Source organism: Rhincodon typus, chromosome 21, assembly GCF_021869965.1.
Source record: "Rhincodon typus isolate 14 chromosome 21, sRhiTyp1.1, whole genome shotgun sequence".
NCBI classification, from domain to species: domain Eukaryota; kingdom Metazoa; phylum Chordata; class Chondrichthyes; order Orectolobiformes; family Rhincodontidae; genus Rhincodon; species Rhincodon typus.
In genome coordinates this window covers 670925-688098 of record NC_063352.1, presented here as the reverse complement: position 1 = coordinate 688098, position 17174 = coordinate 670925, and the positions used below count along the sequence as shown (strand labels likewise).

The following is a 17174-nucleotide window of genomic DNA, read 5'->3' as shown; positions in this document are numbered from 1 at the left end:
GCTATTGACACCTTAGTCACACTGTTTCACACTTTGATCACTTACAAAGACTGGTTATTCAGCCACTCGCATCATTTGCACTATCTTTTGACACTCTTAATCCCTGGAACTATCTTGCAGTGATCTCTCTGTTTATAAATTCTGTGCCTGTGTGCTTCCCTCCACTTCACCTGATGAAGGAGCAGCGCTTCGAAAGCTTGTGATTTCAAATAAGCCTGTTGGGCTATAATTTGGTGTCGAGTGACTTCTGACTTTGTCCACTCCAAGTCCAACACCGACACCTCCACATCGTATCCACACCAAGGTCCCTCTGATCTTCTGTATTCCAAAGATTCTGCCATTCAAAGTAAAACATTTTTCCTTGTTAATTGTTTTTTTTTTCTGGATTAATTTTCATTTGTCATTGGTGATCCCAGCTGACTAGCTCATCTGTATCATCCTGTAGAGTAGGCTTTCCTCTGCACTGTTTACCACTCTGCCAATTTTCAGGTCTTCTGAAAACTCACTCTTGATGCATTCTACATTCATGTCAGTAAACCAAATTTCGAGCTGCTGAACTGAGAACTGTACCTACTATGTGTAACTTATTAGGAACATGGTCAACATACAATGAAGTTAGAAAGAAAAAGAAATGGCAGGTACAACTTGCAGAAAAATATTTAGTGAGTTGAAATGCTATGTTTAATTCAGTCATGTGCACACCTACAAGTTAGGAGCAGGGATACACTATTTGGCCTCTTGCATCTTATTGAATGATGCACATTCACGAAGACTGATAGACTAAGTTAAGGTTTATTCAAGCACTTATAACTTGTATAGAATGCTGCTTGTTAATACATGAATAATTAGCCTGGACTTTGGGGTTCCTGGTTTGCTGCTGGGTCCCTGAACCAAGGCTCCTTCCATGCACATTAGTCCTAGGCTTTTGCTACAATTGACATTTTGGTTGAGGGTTAAATCCTGTTTCCAAGATCTGCTCTCAGTGCACTCTCACTTTTAGCTGACATGTTCCCACATGTCTCTAATGCCATCACCTCCAAATGTTTCCGAGACTAGATCCTGTGTTCTTGTTCTGTGATTTCTTCATGCTGGTGTTTGAGAACATTTCATTCTTATAATTCAGTTCCTGCTTCTTGCAGGCTCAGCACAGTTTACACGGGTTTACCATTTCACCCCTAGTTCTTGTATTTGGGCAAGTTGCTCAAGTCCTTAAGTCCTCACCCCTCAAGCCTGTTTCACAATTTGCTTTGATGGTTGATCTGATTGTGGCTTCAACGCCACATTCCTGTCTATACTGATCACCTTTGACTTTTTGTTAGTTAAGAGTTTTTCTACCTCTGGATTAAAAATATCTAAACTCTCTGCCCCCCCTGTAACTGTGAGGAAGAGAATTCCACAGACTCGTGACCTTCTGAGGGGGGAAAAAAAAGTTCTTCTCCTCTGTGTCTTATTTTTAAACTGTGTCCTTAATTTCTATTTACTTCTATAAGGTAAAACATCCTTTTCAGAACCTGTTGAGTACCCTCAGGATCTTATGTTTTACTAAGGGCATTCAACTGAAATAAAACATTCCTGTTTTTGTATGACATCAGAGGAGCAGGAAGGTTGGCGTTTTGGGTCGGGACCCTTCTTCAGAAAAAATGAAGAAAGGTCCTGACCCAAAACGTCAACGTTCCTGCTGTGTCCCTCCCGCTCCACATTGTATTGTCAAATGACACTACAACTCTTTTTGTTTTTTTTGTTTCATTTGTGTTCCTAATCACATGCTGTACCTGCACACTAACATTTTCTGAATCACATACAGGACAGCAAGATCTCTCTGTACTCCAGCTATACAATTCTTGTATTTAAACAGTTTTGCTCTTCTTGCCAAAGTGGTCAGGTTCATGTATGTCCATATGATAGTCTACCTGCCAAATGTTTGCCCAGTCACTTAACTGATCTAGATGAGATGGTTAAGTGGCATTATCGCTGAACTGTTAGACCTAGGTAATGTCCTGGGGACCTGGGTTCAAATCCCACCATGGCAATCTGGAACTAAGAGTCTAATGATGACCATGAATCCATTGTCAACTGTTGGAAAAACCCATCTGGTTCACTAACGTCCTTTAGGAAGAGAAACTGCCATCCTTACCTAGTCTGGCCTACGTGTGACTCCACACCACTGTGTTTTGTTACCTAGTAAGAAATTCAAATAAATTAGTTAAATGTCATTTCATTCACAAAACTATCAGGCTCTGTCTAATTGCATTGAGATTTTCTAAATATCCTGCTATAAACCTGCTTAACAATATATTCCAGCATGTCGTCTTGTTATTTTATTCTTCCCTTCCTATCCACCACAATGCGTGCATCTGTTTTTGTGCTCAAGTTTGGATAAGTTGATAGTGAAAGATTTGAGTTATTTTAACATTCTTTTGTGGGATGGAGTGTCCTGACAAGACTAGCATTTGTTATCCATTCTAATGATGTTGAACTTTGGTAAAAACAGAATTATCCCAAGCTGTAATGTTCTTGATAGTTTTATTGTAACCTGATCTTGGAGAAATTTCCTGTAAATGAGTTAAAGGATGCATAATCTAGAAAGTTGGTATTCAGTGATTTAGCACTTTTAAACCTTTCCTCAAGGTTTTGAAGTTGTATTGTTTGTCAATTTACTTTTCCAGCTTTTACCAGTAATTCAACAAATACTGAATCCTCTTTAACTGGATGGGGAGCTGGGAATGATAAAATGCATGAGATGCAGATTTCATGTTTCCTTAAACAACGGAATAGATGGTCCCAGGTGAGATGGAACAAGATAGTTCTCTACAATCTATTTAGATTCCTGGACTGCAGAGGTAATGTGTGGAATGGTCAATATGCTTATTAAATCATTGTTTTTCTTAGAATTTAGAGTTAGTATTTTACCAGTAATTATCGTCATGCCTCTTGTATGTATTTGGATGTATAAACACACTAATTCCATGCAAATTTTAACGTTTATATGGAATTAAATGCAGATGCTGGCTTTCCTGTCAGCTCAATTCTACATGGGATGGGACTCAAACTAGCATTTCACTACTGTTAGAGCTCTTCTGTAACCTTTTTGACTAGTATTCCACATGGGATGGAAGCCAGGAAGCCTAAGACCAGAAGTGGAGTTCTCCAGATTATCAGTATTTATCTGTATTCCTCTATGGAAATGAATTTGCTCTGTAAGGTTACAAGAGGTTTCACTGAGACTGAAGAGTTTGGATAAGCAAGAACAAGTGATTATTTTATTCATTTCTAAAATCAAAATTTAAAAAAGTACTTTTTTCTTGGGATGAAAATGCCTGTGATGCATCTGATGTTTTACAAAATATGAATTATGTGACAAAAACTTAAGTTGCTAGAAAAGCTGAGCGGATCTGGCAGCATCTATGAAGAGAAATCAGAGCTAACATTTTGGGTCCGGTGACCCTTCCTCATTATGGACCCTGTTTATTAACACAATTCTAGTGTTTGAGGATCTACAAGAGAGGGAGGTAATTTTATTATAAAATGATAGAATCACTGGCAATAAACCTGAGCTCTGAACTCTTTTTTTAAAAAAAAATTTCATGCTTCTAGGTTGTGTGACAACCATATAACATTCTAATTATCTATTGTCCTTCCTATTGTAATCTTTTAAATCTGAAAGGCTTTATAATTAGAGCATTGTGCTGTGCAGCCTCTCTACAAGGTTGACTGCCTATAGCCAATTGTTAATGAGCCTTTGTGCAGCTGTTTCTAATTTGCACTTCAGTTTCTTTACTGGGATGAACCCTTGCACCAATTGTGGGCGAAGCTACAGTTACTGTTTATATATCCCAGGAAAATTGCCATCCCACAACTGTACTGCGTAGCTTTTTTTTTTGAAGGGTAACTTTGTAATGAGAATCTATTGGAATTTTCAGTGAAGATGCTGGTACAAATGAAAGAAGACAAATAAGTTATGCCCTTTATCTTCAGTAGTGCAAAAATAGAACTTAGAAACAGAAAACCAGTTGGGAGCGTTTCTTTTTGACGGTGCATAATACTAGTGTGCAATTTCCCTTTTATGTTTAATGACGTTTAAACTGCTAACAAAGTGCTTTCATTTGGCAGCTCCTGCGTGCACTTAACTTTCAAGTTTCCTCAGCTATGGAAAACCTAGTCCATGGATACTAAATTCCAAGTACTCCCAAAATTTGGAGAATGGCATGTCCCTTAATTATTTAGAGATGTTGTGGTGCTTTTTGAGTGTAACACAGTTGTGTAAATGGCATGTGTGTACACACTAGCCAAGAATGCAATGAATCTCTTATATAGGCAGGCTCTAATAGAAAGCTTTCTGTCTTAAATAAAACTGATGAACTGTATTTGACCATTTGCCACCTGATTGCTTTCTTCAGAATTTTACATTTCCCAATATTGGTCAATATCTCACGTGAATAGCAGTCCTCAAAAAGTTACGTTACTTCGTAAGGGAAGGAATTTGTCTGATTGTAGTTAGGAAAAGAGTAGAATATATGCTAAAGATGGGGTGGGGGGAAGGAGTGAATGTTAAGTGGATACTCAATCCCATTACTCTTTCTCCTTCCCCAACCTCAACATATATTCAACCTTTTCCTGGCTTTTTCAGTTCTGAAGAAGGGTCACTGGACTTGAAATGTCAACTCTGTTTTGTCTCCACAGATGCTGCCAGATCTGCTGAGATTTCCCAGCAATTTCTATTTTCGTTTCTGATTTCCAGCACCTGCAGTCCTTTGTTTTTTTTTGTATAAGAAATTTATCTATTTTGTTTGTTATTTTTTATCTGTAATACTTTGGAGTGAATGAAGTTAACTTGAGAACCTTGTCAAGCTTTCACTTTGACGTCATCACTGTGTGGAATTACTGTATTTAAGGTGAATACATCAGACATGCAGAAGAAGTTTAATAAAGTTACAGCTGTGGCAAAAGGATTCCTTACTCGTAGACTGATGAAGACAGAGAAATTGAAACAACTTCAACAAACTGTAAAAGTAAGAATTTTGAAATCTGACACTGTATGATCGTGGATAAGAAATCACTCATGGAGTCATTCAGCCCATTGTGACTTTCTTGCCTCTGAAAGTGCTAATCAGTTAGTCCCATTCCTTTGTTTTAAAGACGCATTTCAAATTCTCATTTTCTTATATATTCTCAATTCTCTTGTGAAAGTTGGAAACAAATGCCGTTGGGATAAAACTTCTATGCTTAGAACAATTTATGTTTTAATAGATTTTGAAATAACCAGAAATAGAAATAATCAATTTAATACATTTTGAATTTCTAAACAATAGAAATCATTTAAGTTTGTATGTAATCACTTATGTTTTTGTTGAAGGATACCTTGGAATTTATCAATAATTTTCAGACAGAAGCACCTCTTAAAAGAGGTACTGTTTCATCGCAAGATCTTTCATTACACGAAAGAGTAGTTGCACAGGTATTGAGTCAGACTACACAAATTTAGTCCATTAAATTTTAGACTGCGAAATTCCAAATCTGTAAATTTTGGTTTCCTTTTTCCAGTTACGAGCTGCTCTTTATGAGATTCATGATATCTTCTTTGTATTCAACCCTGAAGAAAGAATGCAAATTCTGTGCCATGATCGGGAAATTCGCAAAGAGAAACAGCTGAGACAAATGGTAACTTAGACTAACTAGGGTTCAGTGAACAAAGTATTTCTGTACCTGGAATATTATTTTTATGTTGGAACATTACTTTACTTTATAACGTGTAATTGTCTCTGTTATTAGCTTCTCTAAATAAGAGCAGATTAAAGGCTCAGAACTCTGCAGTGAATAACTTGCCTCCTGACACCTGATGCTTGTCCGATATCTACAAGGCACAGGTCAGGAATGCAATGGCATACCCCTCTTGATTAGATGAGTGCAACTCCAATAACACGAGAAGCTTGATACCATCGAGGCCAAACTAGCCCACTTGATTGGTACCCCATCCATTATCTAAAACATTCAGTTCCGGTATTATCAATGCACAGTGGCAGCAGCGTATACCATCTACAGATGCCTTACACCAATTCTAAAAGATCCTTCATGAGCACGTTTCAAACCATGACTCCTACTGTCCAGAAGACCAGTAGCAACAGATACATGGGATCAACACTACCTTCAAGTTCTCCTCCAAGCCACTTACCATAATGACTTGGAAATATATCGTTGGTCCTTCAGTATCGCTGGTCAAAATCCTGGAGTTCCTTCCCTTATGGAATTGTGGGTTTACCTACAGCACATGGATTGTAGCAATTCAAGAATGCATCTCACCACCATCTTCTCAAGGGCAATGGTCACATTGCCAGTCCATGAAATGAGAAAATGTTTCTAAGTTAAGAAAGTTTCAGTCATTTAGGAGGATAGCGAGGAGATATAATAATTCCAAGAAAACATTGCTTACATAGCCTCTAGATTGTCATCGAAACATAGGAGCAGGAGGAGGCCATTGGAGCCTTCAAACCCGCTCCGCCATTCTTCACAATCGTGGCTGATCGTCCAACTCAATAGCCTAACCCTGCTTTCTCCCCATAACCTTTGATTCCATTTGCCCCAAATGCTATATCTAGCTGCCTCTTGAATACGTTCAATGTTTTGGCATCAACTACTTCCTGTGGTAATGAATTCCGCAGGATCACCACTATTTGGGTGAAGAAATCTCTGTCCTAAATGGTCTACTCCAAATCCTCAGACTGAGATTCCTGGTTCTGGACACACCCACCATCGGGAACGTCTACCCTGTCTAGTCCCATTAGAATTTTAAAAGGCTCTATGAAATTGCACTCTCATTTGCCTGAACCCCACTGAAAACAATCTAGTCAATCTCTCCTCATACGTCAGACCTGCCATACCTGGAATCAGCCTGGTAAATCTTTGCTGCATTCCCTCAAGAGCAAGAGCATCCTTCCCCAGAAAAGGAGACCAAAACTGCACAAAATATTCTAGGTGTATGTTACATAATTTCCAAATAAGTAAGTGAGGAAAGCTAATTGGCTCTCATTAGTGCCTGTGTCCATAGAACAAAGGTACAAGAAATGTGTTTTGTATGTTGCTTTATTTGTGTAATCCATTGTACTTTTTGTCTTTCTTGATCTTAAATGGGCCTTTTCACCTTTACTGCAGGAGAAATGGAAGAGCCCTAAAGAAAAAGGAGCTCTTTCGATTGCGACACAGAAATCTTTAGACAGAAAAAGGCAGATTAAGTAAGTGTCATAGTTACTGAAACAATACTGTTTGTCATTTTGGTTATAAAAGAAATATTTAGTATTCAAATAGCTGAACATTAGTTTGCTTTTTATTTTCCTAGAATGTTTTCCTATGATGTGTTTATGAAGAGGTGGTGATAAGTTTGCTTGCTCCTCTTTACTTGCAAAATCAAGTTTGGGAGATAAACACAGCTAGATTGGGGAAATTGTTGCCACCTTCCTGGAATTTGATTAGGGCTGACTTTTATTTTCAAGGGCTGCTGAAATGGCAATAACCAGTAAACAGAAGTCACATGTGAAACAAAAGGCTTCCTCTGAAACCAGGTAAGTCCAGATAAAGATCGGCAGTGTAAGGCTGTTTATTATACAGTACAAAATTAAATATCCCACTGCTTATTTACAGAATTCTTCAACCAAGTCAGGGGCAGAATGCTCCAGCCCGAAGACTACTTCACAGACAAGGGTAAGTGACAGAAAGAATGGTTGTGTTTCAGTTTACTGCTTCATTCAGAGATTGAGCCTTGATAAGATCCTTAAATCTGTTATCATCTGGCTAATTGCCATAACTTTTTATCTTTGTTTAATGTAGATACAGTTTGAAATCCTGGTTATTACCCAAGTAGTAGTAGTTATGTTGGTACAGACTCAATGGGCTGAAGGGCCTTTTCTGCACTGTATGAATCTATAAATAAAGCCACAGGATTCCAGTGTCCTGAACAAACAAAATAAACTGCTCTAACCAAGTTAGAAAAATAATTCAATCTATTATGTGTTCATAACCTGTGTTCTAACATTCAGTAATAACACAAGGTAAACGTGGGTAACAGATTCAAACATCTGTGGGATTTGTCTTGGCTGCGGATGCTGTTTACTGTGTTGTACAACACCATAAATAACAAATGCAGCCAAGACTAATCCCGCTGATTTCTCAGCAACGTCTCAGATGTTAATGACACTCTGGGTAACCAAGTCTCAAATTTTTTTTCTAAGATTCAAGAGATGCCAATTCTTCACCTTCTAGCTTTGGAAGTTCTTTGTAAGCTCTGTCATGGACTACCTCAATGACTTCTCATGTTCAGGCAGTTCAGTCTATTCTTCTGAGGCTATGTTCCACTGGATTCCCCAGCATGGGCGTAATCCTGGCTCTTTTGCAAATTGTCATCTTCATTAAATTACCCCAGGATGTCTCAGAAGTTCAATATTTCTCCCAGTGTCAGGCAAGCACAGCTTGTGGCCTTTGTTTATCTGCACTGTCTCAGCTGCACAGAACTGTTGGTCTTCCAGAGAATTTATCCTAACTGCCTGGAGTCTGCTAAGGGCAACACTTCTGCTTTCGTATTCTCCCAGCTCCAAAACTGCAAGTGACTTAAAATGAACAAAAACAGTACAGCATAGTAACAGGCTGTTCAGCCCACCAAGACTGTGTTGATACATGATGTTTTTCTAAACTTAAAAACCTTTTGCCTCCACGCAGTTCAAACCCTCTATTCCCTGCCTTTTCATCTGTCAAGATTCCTCCTAAATGAGCATCTGCTTCCACTACTAACTCTTGCAGCACATTCCAGGCTCTTGGCACCCTCTATGTTTTTTTTAAAAAAACAACCTGCCTACTTCAACTATTCATTCTATCCATCCCACTCAATTTTGTAAACTTTTATCAGGTCACCCCTCGTCCCTCAGTGTTCAAGTGAAAACATGCCAAACTTGTCCAATTTCTTCTCATAGCTAATACCCTCTAAACCAGGCAACATCCTGATAAACCGTTTCTGAACCTTCTGCAAAGCCTCCTCATTCTTCTTGTAGTGTGGTGACTAGAACTGTACAAAAAGTCCAAGTGTGGCCTAACTGAATTTCTATACAACTGCAACCGAACTTGCCAATTTTTATGCTCTGTGCCCCAACTGAAGAAGGTAATCATACCGTATTACCACCTTGTCCACCTTAGCCACTTTCAGAGAGCTGTGGGCCTGTATGCCGAGATCCCTCTGTGTTCATGCCACTGAGGGTTCTGCCATTTGTTGTATACTTTCCTCCTGCATCACTAAATGCATCACCTCAAATTTGTCTGGATTAAACTCAATTTGCCATTTCTCTGCTCAAGTCTGTAGCCTATCTATAATTCTGCAGTAACCTCTGGCAATCCTCCTCACTATCTGCAACTTCCTTAATCTTATTGTCATCCGCAAACTTACTAATCAGACCACCTACATTCTGCTCCAAATCATTTGTACATATTACAAACAACAGGCTTCCCAGCACTGATCCCAGCAGAACATCACTGGTCACAGATTTCCAATCTGAAAAGCACCCTTCCACCACTATTCTCCATCTTCTATGACCAGACCAGTTCTGTATCTATCTTACCAGCTCACCGTAATAAACGTCTCCCAGGAAATTTCTATAAATTGTTGTCAGAGAGCCATTTCAACAGCATGACCCTTTATGATAATGTAGCCTGCTCTGAGATAGTGTTTTGTAGCCTTTCAAAGTTCACTATCTTTCAGCTAGTTTTGCTAACTCTCAGAACGTGTTTTTTGTTTAATTCTAATGTAACCTCTTAAAGCAACTTGGCCCCAGTCTTTTAAAAACAGTAGACTTTAAGAAGCTTCAATTACATTTGTCATTTTCTTTTGTTAATCTTTAAGTCCTAAATCTAAAAATTACATCCTAAAACAAGCAAGAAGTTTTAGTTGTACAGCGAATGTTTGCAAAATTACCACTTATTTAAGACAATGAGGTAGTTCTTGCAGAAACCTGAATTACTGTTATATTCAAAATTTAAATAGTATATATTCCTGCGTTCGGTTCTATTTTAAAACTTACAAGCATTTATCTTTCATCTCCAACTTTTCTTTTGCTTGAAAATAATTTGATAGCTGTTTATTGATTTGATATTAGGCATATTTATAACTTTAAAAATATAGAAATTGAAAATTCACTTTGAATCACATCAGAAGTCACCGACACCAGGTTATAGTCCAACAGGTTTATTTAAAATCACAAGCTTTAGAAGCACTGCTGCTTTGTCAGCTGAAGTAGAGCAAAGCATAGAGACACGGAGTATTTAGGTGGAGAGACAATGGCAAGATAATTTCAGGTCTGGGTTTCCTTCCCAGAGGGACATAGTGAGCCAGATGGGTTTTTCCAACAATCTGCAACAGTTTAATTGTTATTTAGTAGATTAATAATTCCAGATTTTTAAAAGTTGAATCCCAATTCCAGCTGGGATTTGAACCCAGGTCTCCAGAACATTAGCTGAGTTTCTGAATTAATAGTTTAGTGATAAGATGCTAACTCCCAGAACATGTTTTTTTTTTTAAAATTCTACCTACCTACCTTCTACCTACACTCCCACCTATGCTCACTACTAGCTTCATCCCCGCCTCCTTGACCTGTCCGTCTTCCCTCCCTCCTTCCTTCCTCACTGACCAAACCCCATCCCAACTCCCTACCTACAGTCACCTTTACTAGCTTCATCCCCACCTCCTTGACCTGTCCGTCTTCTCTCCACCTATCTGCTCCACTATCCACCTTCTATCACCGCTTCCCCCCCTCTATTTATTTCAGAGCCCCCTTCCCCTCCCCCATTTCTGAAGAAGGGTCCAGACTCGAAACGTCAGCTTTCCTGCTCCTCTGATGCTGCCTGGCCTGCTGTGTTTATCCAGCTGCACACTGTGTTATCTCAGACTCCAGCATCAGCAGTTCCTACTATCTCCTAGTTTAGTGATTATGCCACTAGGCCATCTCCTCTCCTACAAATTCAAATTCTTATGTGGGGTTTTACTCCTTCATACCTGTAATCCTACAACACACAGTCCAAGAAAACACTCCCTTTAACTGTGTCTACTTCCATTGTCATCACTTCCTCTTTTTTTCAATTGGTAGCTGAAAATTTGTAATTTAGGCCCCAAGGTTTGAAATGTCCTCTCTGAACCTCAGTCTATCCCTCCTCCTCTAAAACATGACTCTTTGATTCCTGTGTCTTTGACCAAAGTATAAAAGTGGAAGCAGAAGCAAATTACTGCAGATGCTGGAATCTGTATTGAAAACAACAAACACACTTCACCTTTAGTTCTGATGGAGTCATCTAGACTCAAAACGTTAGCTTGCTCTCTCTCTATGGATGCTGTCTGACCTGCTGTGATCTCCAGCATTTGTTGTTTTCAGTATAAAAGTGCAAAATTTTTGTTAGTTTGTACATGCGTGTATGTGTATAATGGTCCATGCTTCAGAAGAAGCTGAAAGGCTTCGTTGTATTAAGCCATTTTAATATTTGAGAATGCACCATTTATGTCCACTCAAATAATGTAACAGATTTATTACTATTAGAAACGCAGTTAGATCTGTTTATAAAGTTATGATCACTTCTGAACTCCTGTCCCAGATCTAAAGATTGTGAAAGAGTGAATGTTACAGCCATGTATTGGAAGATATTTTCCACCTTAGTTTCAAAAAAAGTGAATAATTATCCTGCACAGAATAATGAAAATTCCTTGAAATATTTTATCTGTTTGTTTAAAAGGTTAAGGGTAATAATAATAGATATTGAATTTTTTAAGAGAAATTACATTTAACTGAAAGTATTGAAGAAATGCCTCAATTGCTGCTTCGTATTTTTCATCACTGTTATCTTAAATGGTTTTAGTGTTATGTTCTAATTTTGGAGAACTATAGCGTGTCACCATTGTTGAAAAGTGTCAAACCATTCCCTAAGAATAGGTGAGAAATGTTTTCTTTTGATATTGCCTAATAATCCATTGATGTTTGGAATAATGCTATACAAATGAAACTAGCCAAATTTGTTGGTGTGCAAGAACATTTTACTTGGAAATTAAGATGACTACATCTGAATGACATGGAGTTGAGATTTGATCCTGTGGTCAGACCTTTGATGTACTTTCCTTTCTCAAAAAATTAGTAATAATTGCTTTTGATGATGCAAAGCAGTTCAAAATTCTAAAAGTACATTTATTGTTCAGTAAATTTAGCAGTTTTAAACTAAGAATTTGACAGTGATAGTTCATATTAAAAGATGCACACCTAAACAGTTCAACAGTTGTTTTTCTTCTAGCATCAGCACATAATCCAAGCTATTACAACATTATTGCACTAAGTATTTTCTTAATCTTCTGTTTTAATGATCATACTAACTGAATATTTCAGTTGAACATGGGGACTGCAACTTGTAAAAGCTGAATTTTTGTGTTGCAAATGACCTTGATGATGATGACCATGAAACCATAATCAATTATCAGAACCCATCTGGTTCACTAATGTCCTTTAGGGAAGGGACCTGCCATCCTTACCTGGTCTGGATTACATCTGACTCCAGACCCACAGCAAAATGGTTGACTCTTAAGCTGTGGGATGGGCAGTAAATGCTGGCCTATCCAGTGACACCCTCATCCCATGAATGAATTGGGGGGAAGAAACTCAACTAAATGGCATGACTTTTTCTCCCTTAAATGGTTGCAAAGATTTTCCTCCCTTGTTCTTGAATGGTAAAATTCTTCCTCTATGATTGTTTGCTTTGCCACTCTCGTATCTGAGAGGAAACTCTCACAGTAGACTAGTTTGATTTACAGTTTCTTTATACTGACTTTGTAGATTATATAACTGTTTTGTATAAAAGGTTGTTTTTGTTGTAGCAAAACGAGTTGTAGTTTAGAACTTGAGACATTTGATCTTAATGTCACTTCTGACTACCCATTTTAAATTTACTGTTCGAGTTCTACCAAAAACTATGGGGAAAGTTACAAAACTATCATGTTCTCTTTACTCTGGCTCCTCCACAAAGACCGCCTGATGTGTCTCAAAAACAGCCTTGCAACGTGGGCTTTCACAGCGTGTGGGACTGCATACTCTTCCCTGACTCTGGCTCCTTTAACACACGGTTCCTGCATGGTCATTACTTTTTGAAAACTGCAACAGTATATTAAAACATTACTCTTAACTGCCAGTATTTTGTGTTTGCCTCAACAATTTTCTTGGCACTATCCTTTCCTGTTGCCCTTTATCTATTTTATCCCAAAGAATGTTGCATAATAAGAGAATGATCATTTCAGTTATATTAAAATCCATTCAATATCTGGTGTTTTATTTGACAAATTAAAATAAGTTTGTAGTGTCCACTCACATTTTTTTTATTTGATCAGAATCCAGACTTCTAGGAAAGGTGTTGAACAGAATAGAGAAAGGTACCCAGAAAGCAGATTTCCTAAGAAAGCTGTTCCAGGTGTGTTGCTGAGCTCGTTTACATCCATCATCTGTTTTCTGTTACTTGTTTTTTTTTCTGTTTGTTATATTCAGGTTGAGTTAGTTATTTTATGTCTTTTTTTTACGCATTTCTGCAATATTTACATAATTTATCTTCCTTGCTACTTGGTTTGAATTTTAGTGCCTTTTTTCCCTATTGTTCCATGTTTTAAAATCTCTTCACCCTCTCCTTAGAAACCTTGTCTAGCCCTACAATGCTCCAAGATATTGTTGTCTAATTCTGGACTCTCGAGTATCCCTGATTTTCATTCCTCTAACAATGGTGGCTCTGCCTTCATGCTTGGTCCTAAATCTTGGAATTCTCTCCTTTGCCTCTGACTATCTTTCAATATCACCTTTACGTAGGTTGGTATCAAATTCTGCTTTAAAATACCTGTAAAAACAGCCTTGGGATGTTTGATTACATTAAAGATGCTGTATAAATGTAAGGTTTAGTGATTTATTCAACATCCTTAGCTCAGTGGGTGGATGGAACGTCATTAATTCTGCTGCTAAAATGAGTAGCCTGAGAGTTATTGTCACTGTGGGGGAGGTACTTGGTTTCAATTGTATCTGGCCTCTGTGTATTCACTTTCAACATTTTCTGTTAATTTTTCCAATCTCCTTTTGTATTTCCTTGCATCTTTTTGTTTTCTTCTGCTATTCGCTTCAATCTCACTGCTCAGCACGCTCTCTTAAAGGCCAGTGAATTACCTATTTTTTAATTTTATTTTTGGTATGTCAGTGTAGATTATAAGAAATTGAAAATTAAGTATCTGATAGTTCAAACATTGTTATTTCTACACCTCAGTTTGTGTTAATCTTATTAATATTTCCATTGTGGTGGCATTTTTTTAAACAGGATTTGTTGATTTTCTGAGTATTCTGTTTGCTATTAAAAAACACTGTGCATTAATATCACCTAGAATTCCAATATATTCAAAATCCCAGTAGGAGCTGCTTTAATTCTAAGGTAATTTTGTACTGTACGTGCAGTGCAACTCCTGATTACTAGAGATAAACAAGCTATTCAAATTTTTACAATTGCAGAGATTTAACAGTTATAAACAGTTATAAGTGAGCACTGATTTGACAAAATGCATAGGAGTTATTCTGGATTGCATTGAAATGTAGAAACTCCGTGCTAATAACTTTTAAATAAAAATGTAGGTTTTATTTATTTTCTGGCATTTTGTTTTGACTGTTGCAAAAGAACAGAGCTCTCCATTCTGACGATGGAGTGGTGGGACGATTTGTATCCTTTTCGCTAGTTTGCATTATTTGAAATACCTGTAGTAGGCCACTCAGCTAATTTTGGTTTTGAGATCACATGTCTCGTGCACTATTGCAATTATACTTCCTTTTTTAAGGACAGTGAGTCCTTTTCTGAGGGTATGTCTATTCAATTGTACATGGAATCAAAATAGTCAAAAAAAAATTGGAAGTAATATGTTAACTTCTACACTATCTTGTCAAATATAAGATGGCTATCACTTGAATACTGGCTTACTTCTTCATCCTTCTTCAGCTTTGACTGCTTGGCGTTTTTCAGTCACACAATTGGCACGCACTGAAATTATTATAATCAAGTTGTAATCTTGAAGAAGTGAACTACACAAAGAATATTGCAACATCTCAGCAATTGGAGTGCTGCAGACCTATATATTATTTTATTTAGTTGCTGCGTATATTTGAGTTTTTAATCCTTGAAAATTTTTTTACTAATAATTTGTGGTTGAGAAATTATTTTTATTTTGGAAACCTAGTCAAGCTGGTACAATCTGATCATAGGTGAGGGTGTACAATTAGTTACAATTCCAGACAGGATAACGTAAATCGTTAAGCTCCCAGGTGAGGAGGCATGAACATCTCCCCTTGGTTGGTTGCAGCAAAATTAATTTAAGAAGGACCCGTTCCCTTGTGGATACCTATCTCCTCAACCCAAACAATAAAAGTCAATTTAACCAGGATTTCTTGAATTAAGTGTGTTAATTAATTACTACAAGTGAAAAGAGATACTAAATGCACAGATCAGAAATAAGAGCCAAGCCCAAAAAGATAAGATTTTAATAAAACAGATATATGGATCAGACTTTGAACTGTTCTTGAAAAGCAGATAGTTGAACATAGTGGTTGTTGAAATTGAAGTTACTGTAACTAAAATAGTAGTTGAACAGTAATTTTTTGTGGTTTTGTAGGCCAAGTGAATTTTATTTGTCCTGATTCATTATTTAAAAAAAAACTAGTTTGCAGCACTGAGTGAGACAGTCTTTACCTGCAATACAACAGTAACTAGGTGATAGTTCTTCAACTGTAACCTTTGCAGAATGCTAATGACCAAACATAGACTCGCATACTTGATGAGTACATTTTGTCCCATGAGTCCGCTTCAGTAGAGTTGAAACTGGCTTTTTACCTGTCCAGGGATATTTTTCAAAGGGAAAAAGAAAATGTGTCTGCAATTTGGAACATAATCAGCAAGGCTTGGCTTTCTAATGAGGATCAAAAACAGAAGTTGCTGGAAAAGCTCAGCAGGTCTGGCAGCATTTGTGAAGAAAAAACAAAATCAGAGTTAATGTTTTGGGTCCAGTGACCCTTTCTCAGAACTGAGGAACTCAGAACTTCCTCAGAGGTCTGAGGAAGGGTCACCGGACCCGAAACTTTAACTACGTTCTTTCTTTTTCACAGATGCTGCCAGACCTGCTGAGCTTTTCAGGCAACTTCTGTTTTTGTTCCTGATTTACAGCATCCGCAGTTCTTTCCGTTTTTCCCCAGAACATTACCTAGTTCTCGGAAATTAGTAGTGCAGTGATAATACCCTTAGGCCGTTGCCTTCCCCTCTGACACCTTTTAGGTGTTAATTCCCATTGGCCCCACACAGTTTTTGCCAGCCATCCTCTGAATTTATACCTGCAGTTATTTTGTCATTATAACCATCCTTTTTTAGAAAAGAGATTGGAACTAAGGGCTAAAAATGTCCATAGTACTTTGAGATCTGATCTGTGGTTGTGACATTGTAAAATCACAATGGGAGTACAGCATTTCACTGGCTAAAATGCTTCTGAATTTCATATGCAATGCCAAAATTAAGGAATCATGTGCCAATTAGAGAAATGATCTATCCTGCTGTGAAATTTAAAGAACAGATACAGTATTTTGTAAGATCAAACTTGCAACAGTGTTCTGTTATGGACCAGTAATCAACATTTTAAAAAAACTTGCCAAATTGTGTCTAAGTTGGAGAACCAGTTTAGTTTTCACTAAATGTTTTATAATTTAAAAAAAAATCAGGGCTATAGAAGAAAAGTTGCAGAATTTATCCAGACCTTAGAGCTGCCCTTTGTTTTTATTGGGTTTTTTTAAAATGTAAAAAGTGATATTTTTGCAACCTGAAAAGCTGCTGCTGAAGATAGTACACTTTCAGTCCTGCCCCTTAAAAACTTTGTGAAAATAGTTGGTTTGTTTATCTCTAGATTCTACTGAATACCCTTTTCCCTCTCAACTGGATGAAAATAGTTTCAAAAATGCACTTATTAATTCAAATTTTTAATGTTTTTGTAATCTTTAAAAGGAGCATGCCCAGGAAGAGTGCTGAAAACAAAATCAAGTGTTACGACATTCTGAAGAAACAGCATTCAATAGGATGAACAGTGCTACATAACTGCTTGACCTTTGTGAATTGAACAGCCT

The 17174-nt window shown here is 37.5% G+C and overlaps 1 protein-coding gene across 10 annotated transcripts in view; it reads left to right on the top strand.

Annotated features, from left to right (window-relative positions):
* The window catches only part of LOC109919806 (centriolar coiled-coil protein of 110 kDa), a 59392-nt gene extending 42218 nt beyond the window's left edge, over window positions 1-17174 (top strand). For 8 of the 10 annotated variants that reach the window (XM_048609609.1, XM_048609606.1, XM_048609608.1 and 5 more), the window contains 9 exons: window positions 2667-2785; window positions 4893-5009; window positions 5354-5455; window positions 5542-5658; window positions 7147-7226; window positions 7485-7553; window positions 7633-7692; window positions 13385-13464; window positions 17056-17174. In XM_048609609.1, coding sequence (XP_048465566.1) covers window positions 2667-2785; window positions 4893-5009; window positions 5354-5455; window positions 5542-5658; window positions 7147-7226; window positions 7485-7553; window positions 7633-7692; window positions 13385-13464; window positions 17056-17108 — 797 coding nt within the window. In that variant the 3' untranslated portion in view covers window positions 17109-17174. Of the gene's footprint in view, window positions 1-2666; window positions 2786-4892; window positions 5010-5353; window positions 5456-5541; window positions 5659-7146; window positions 7227-7484; window positions 7554-7632; window positions 7697-13384; window positions 13465-17055 lie in introns of those variants that run through there. The other 2 variants (XM_048609611.1, XM_048609613.1) reach the window with 2 other exon arrangements.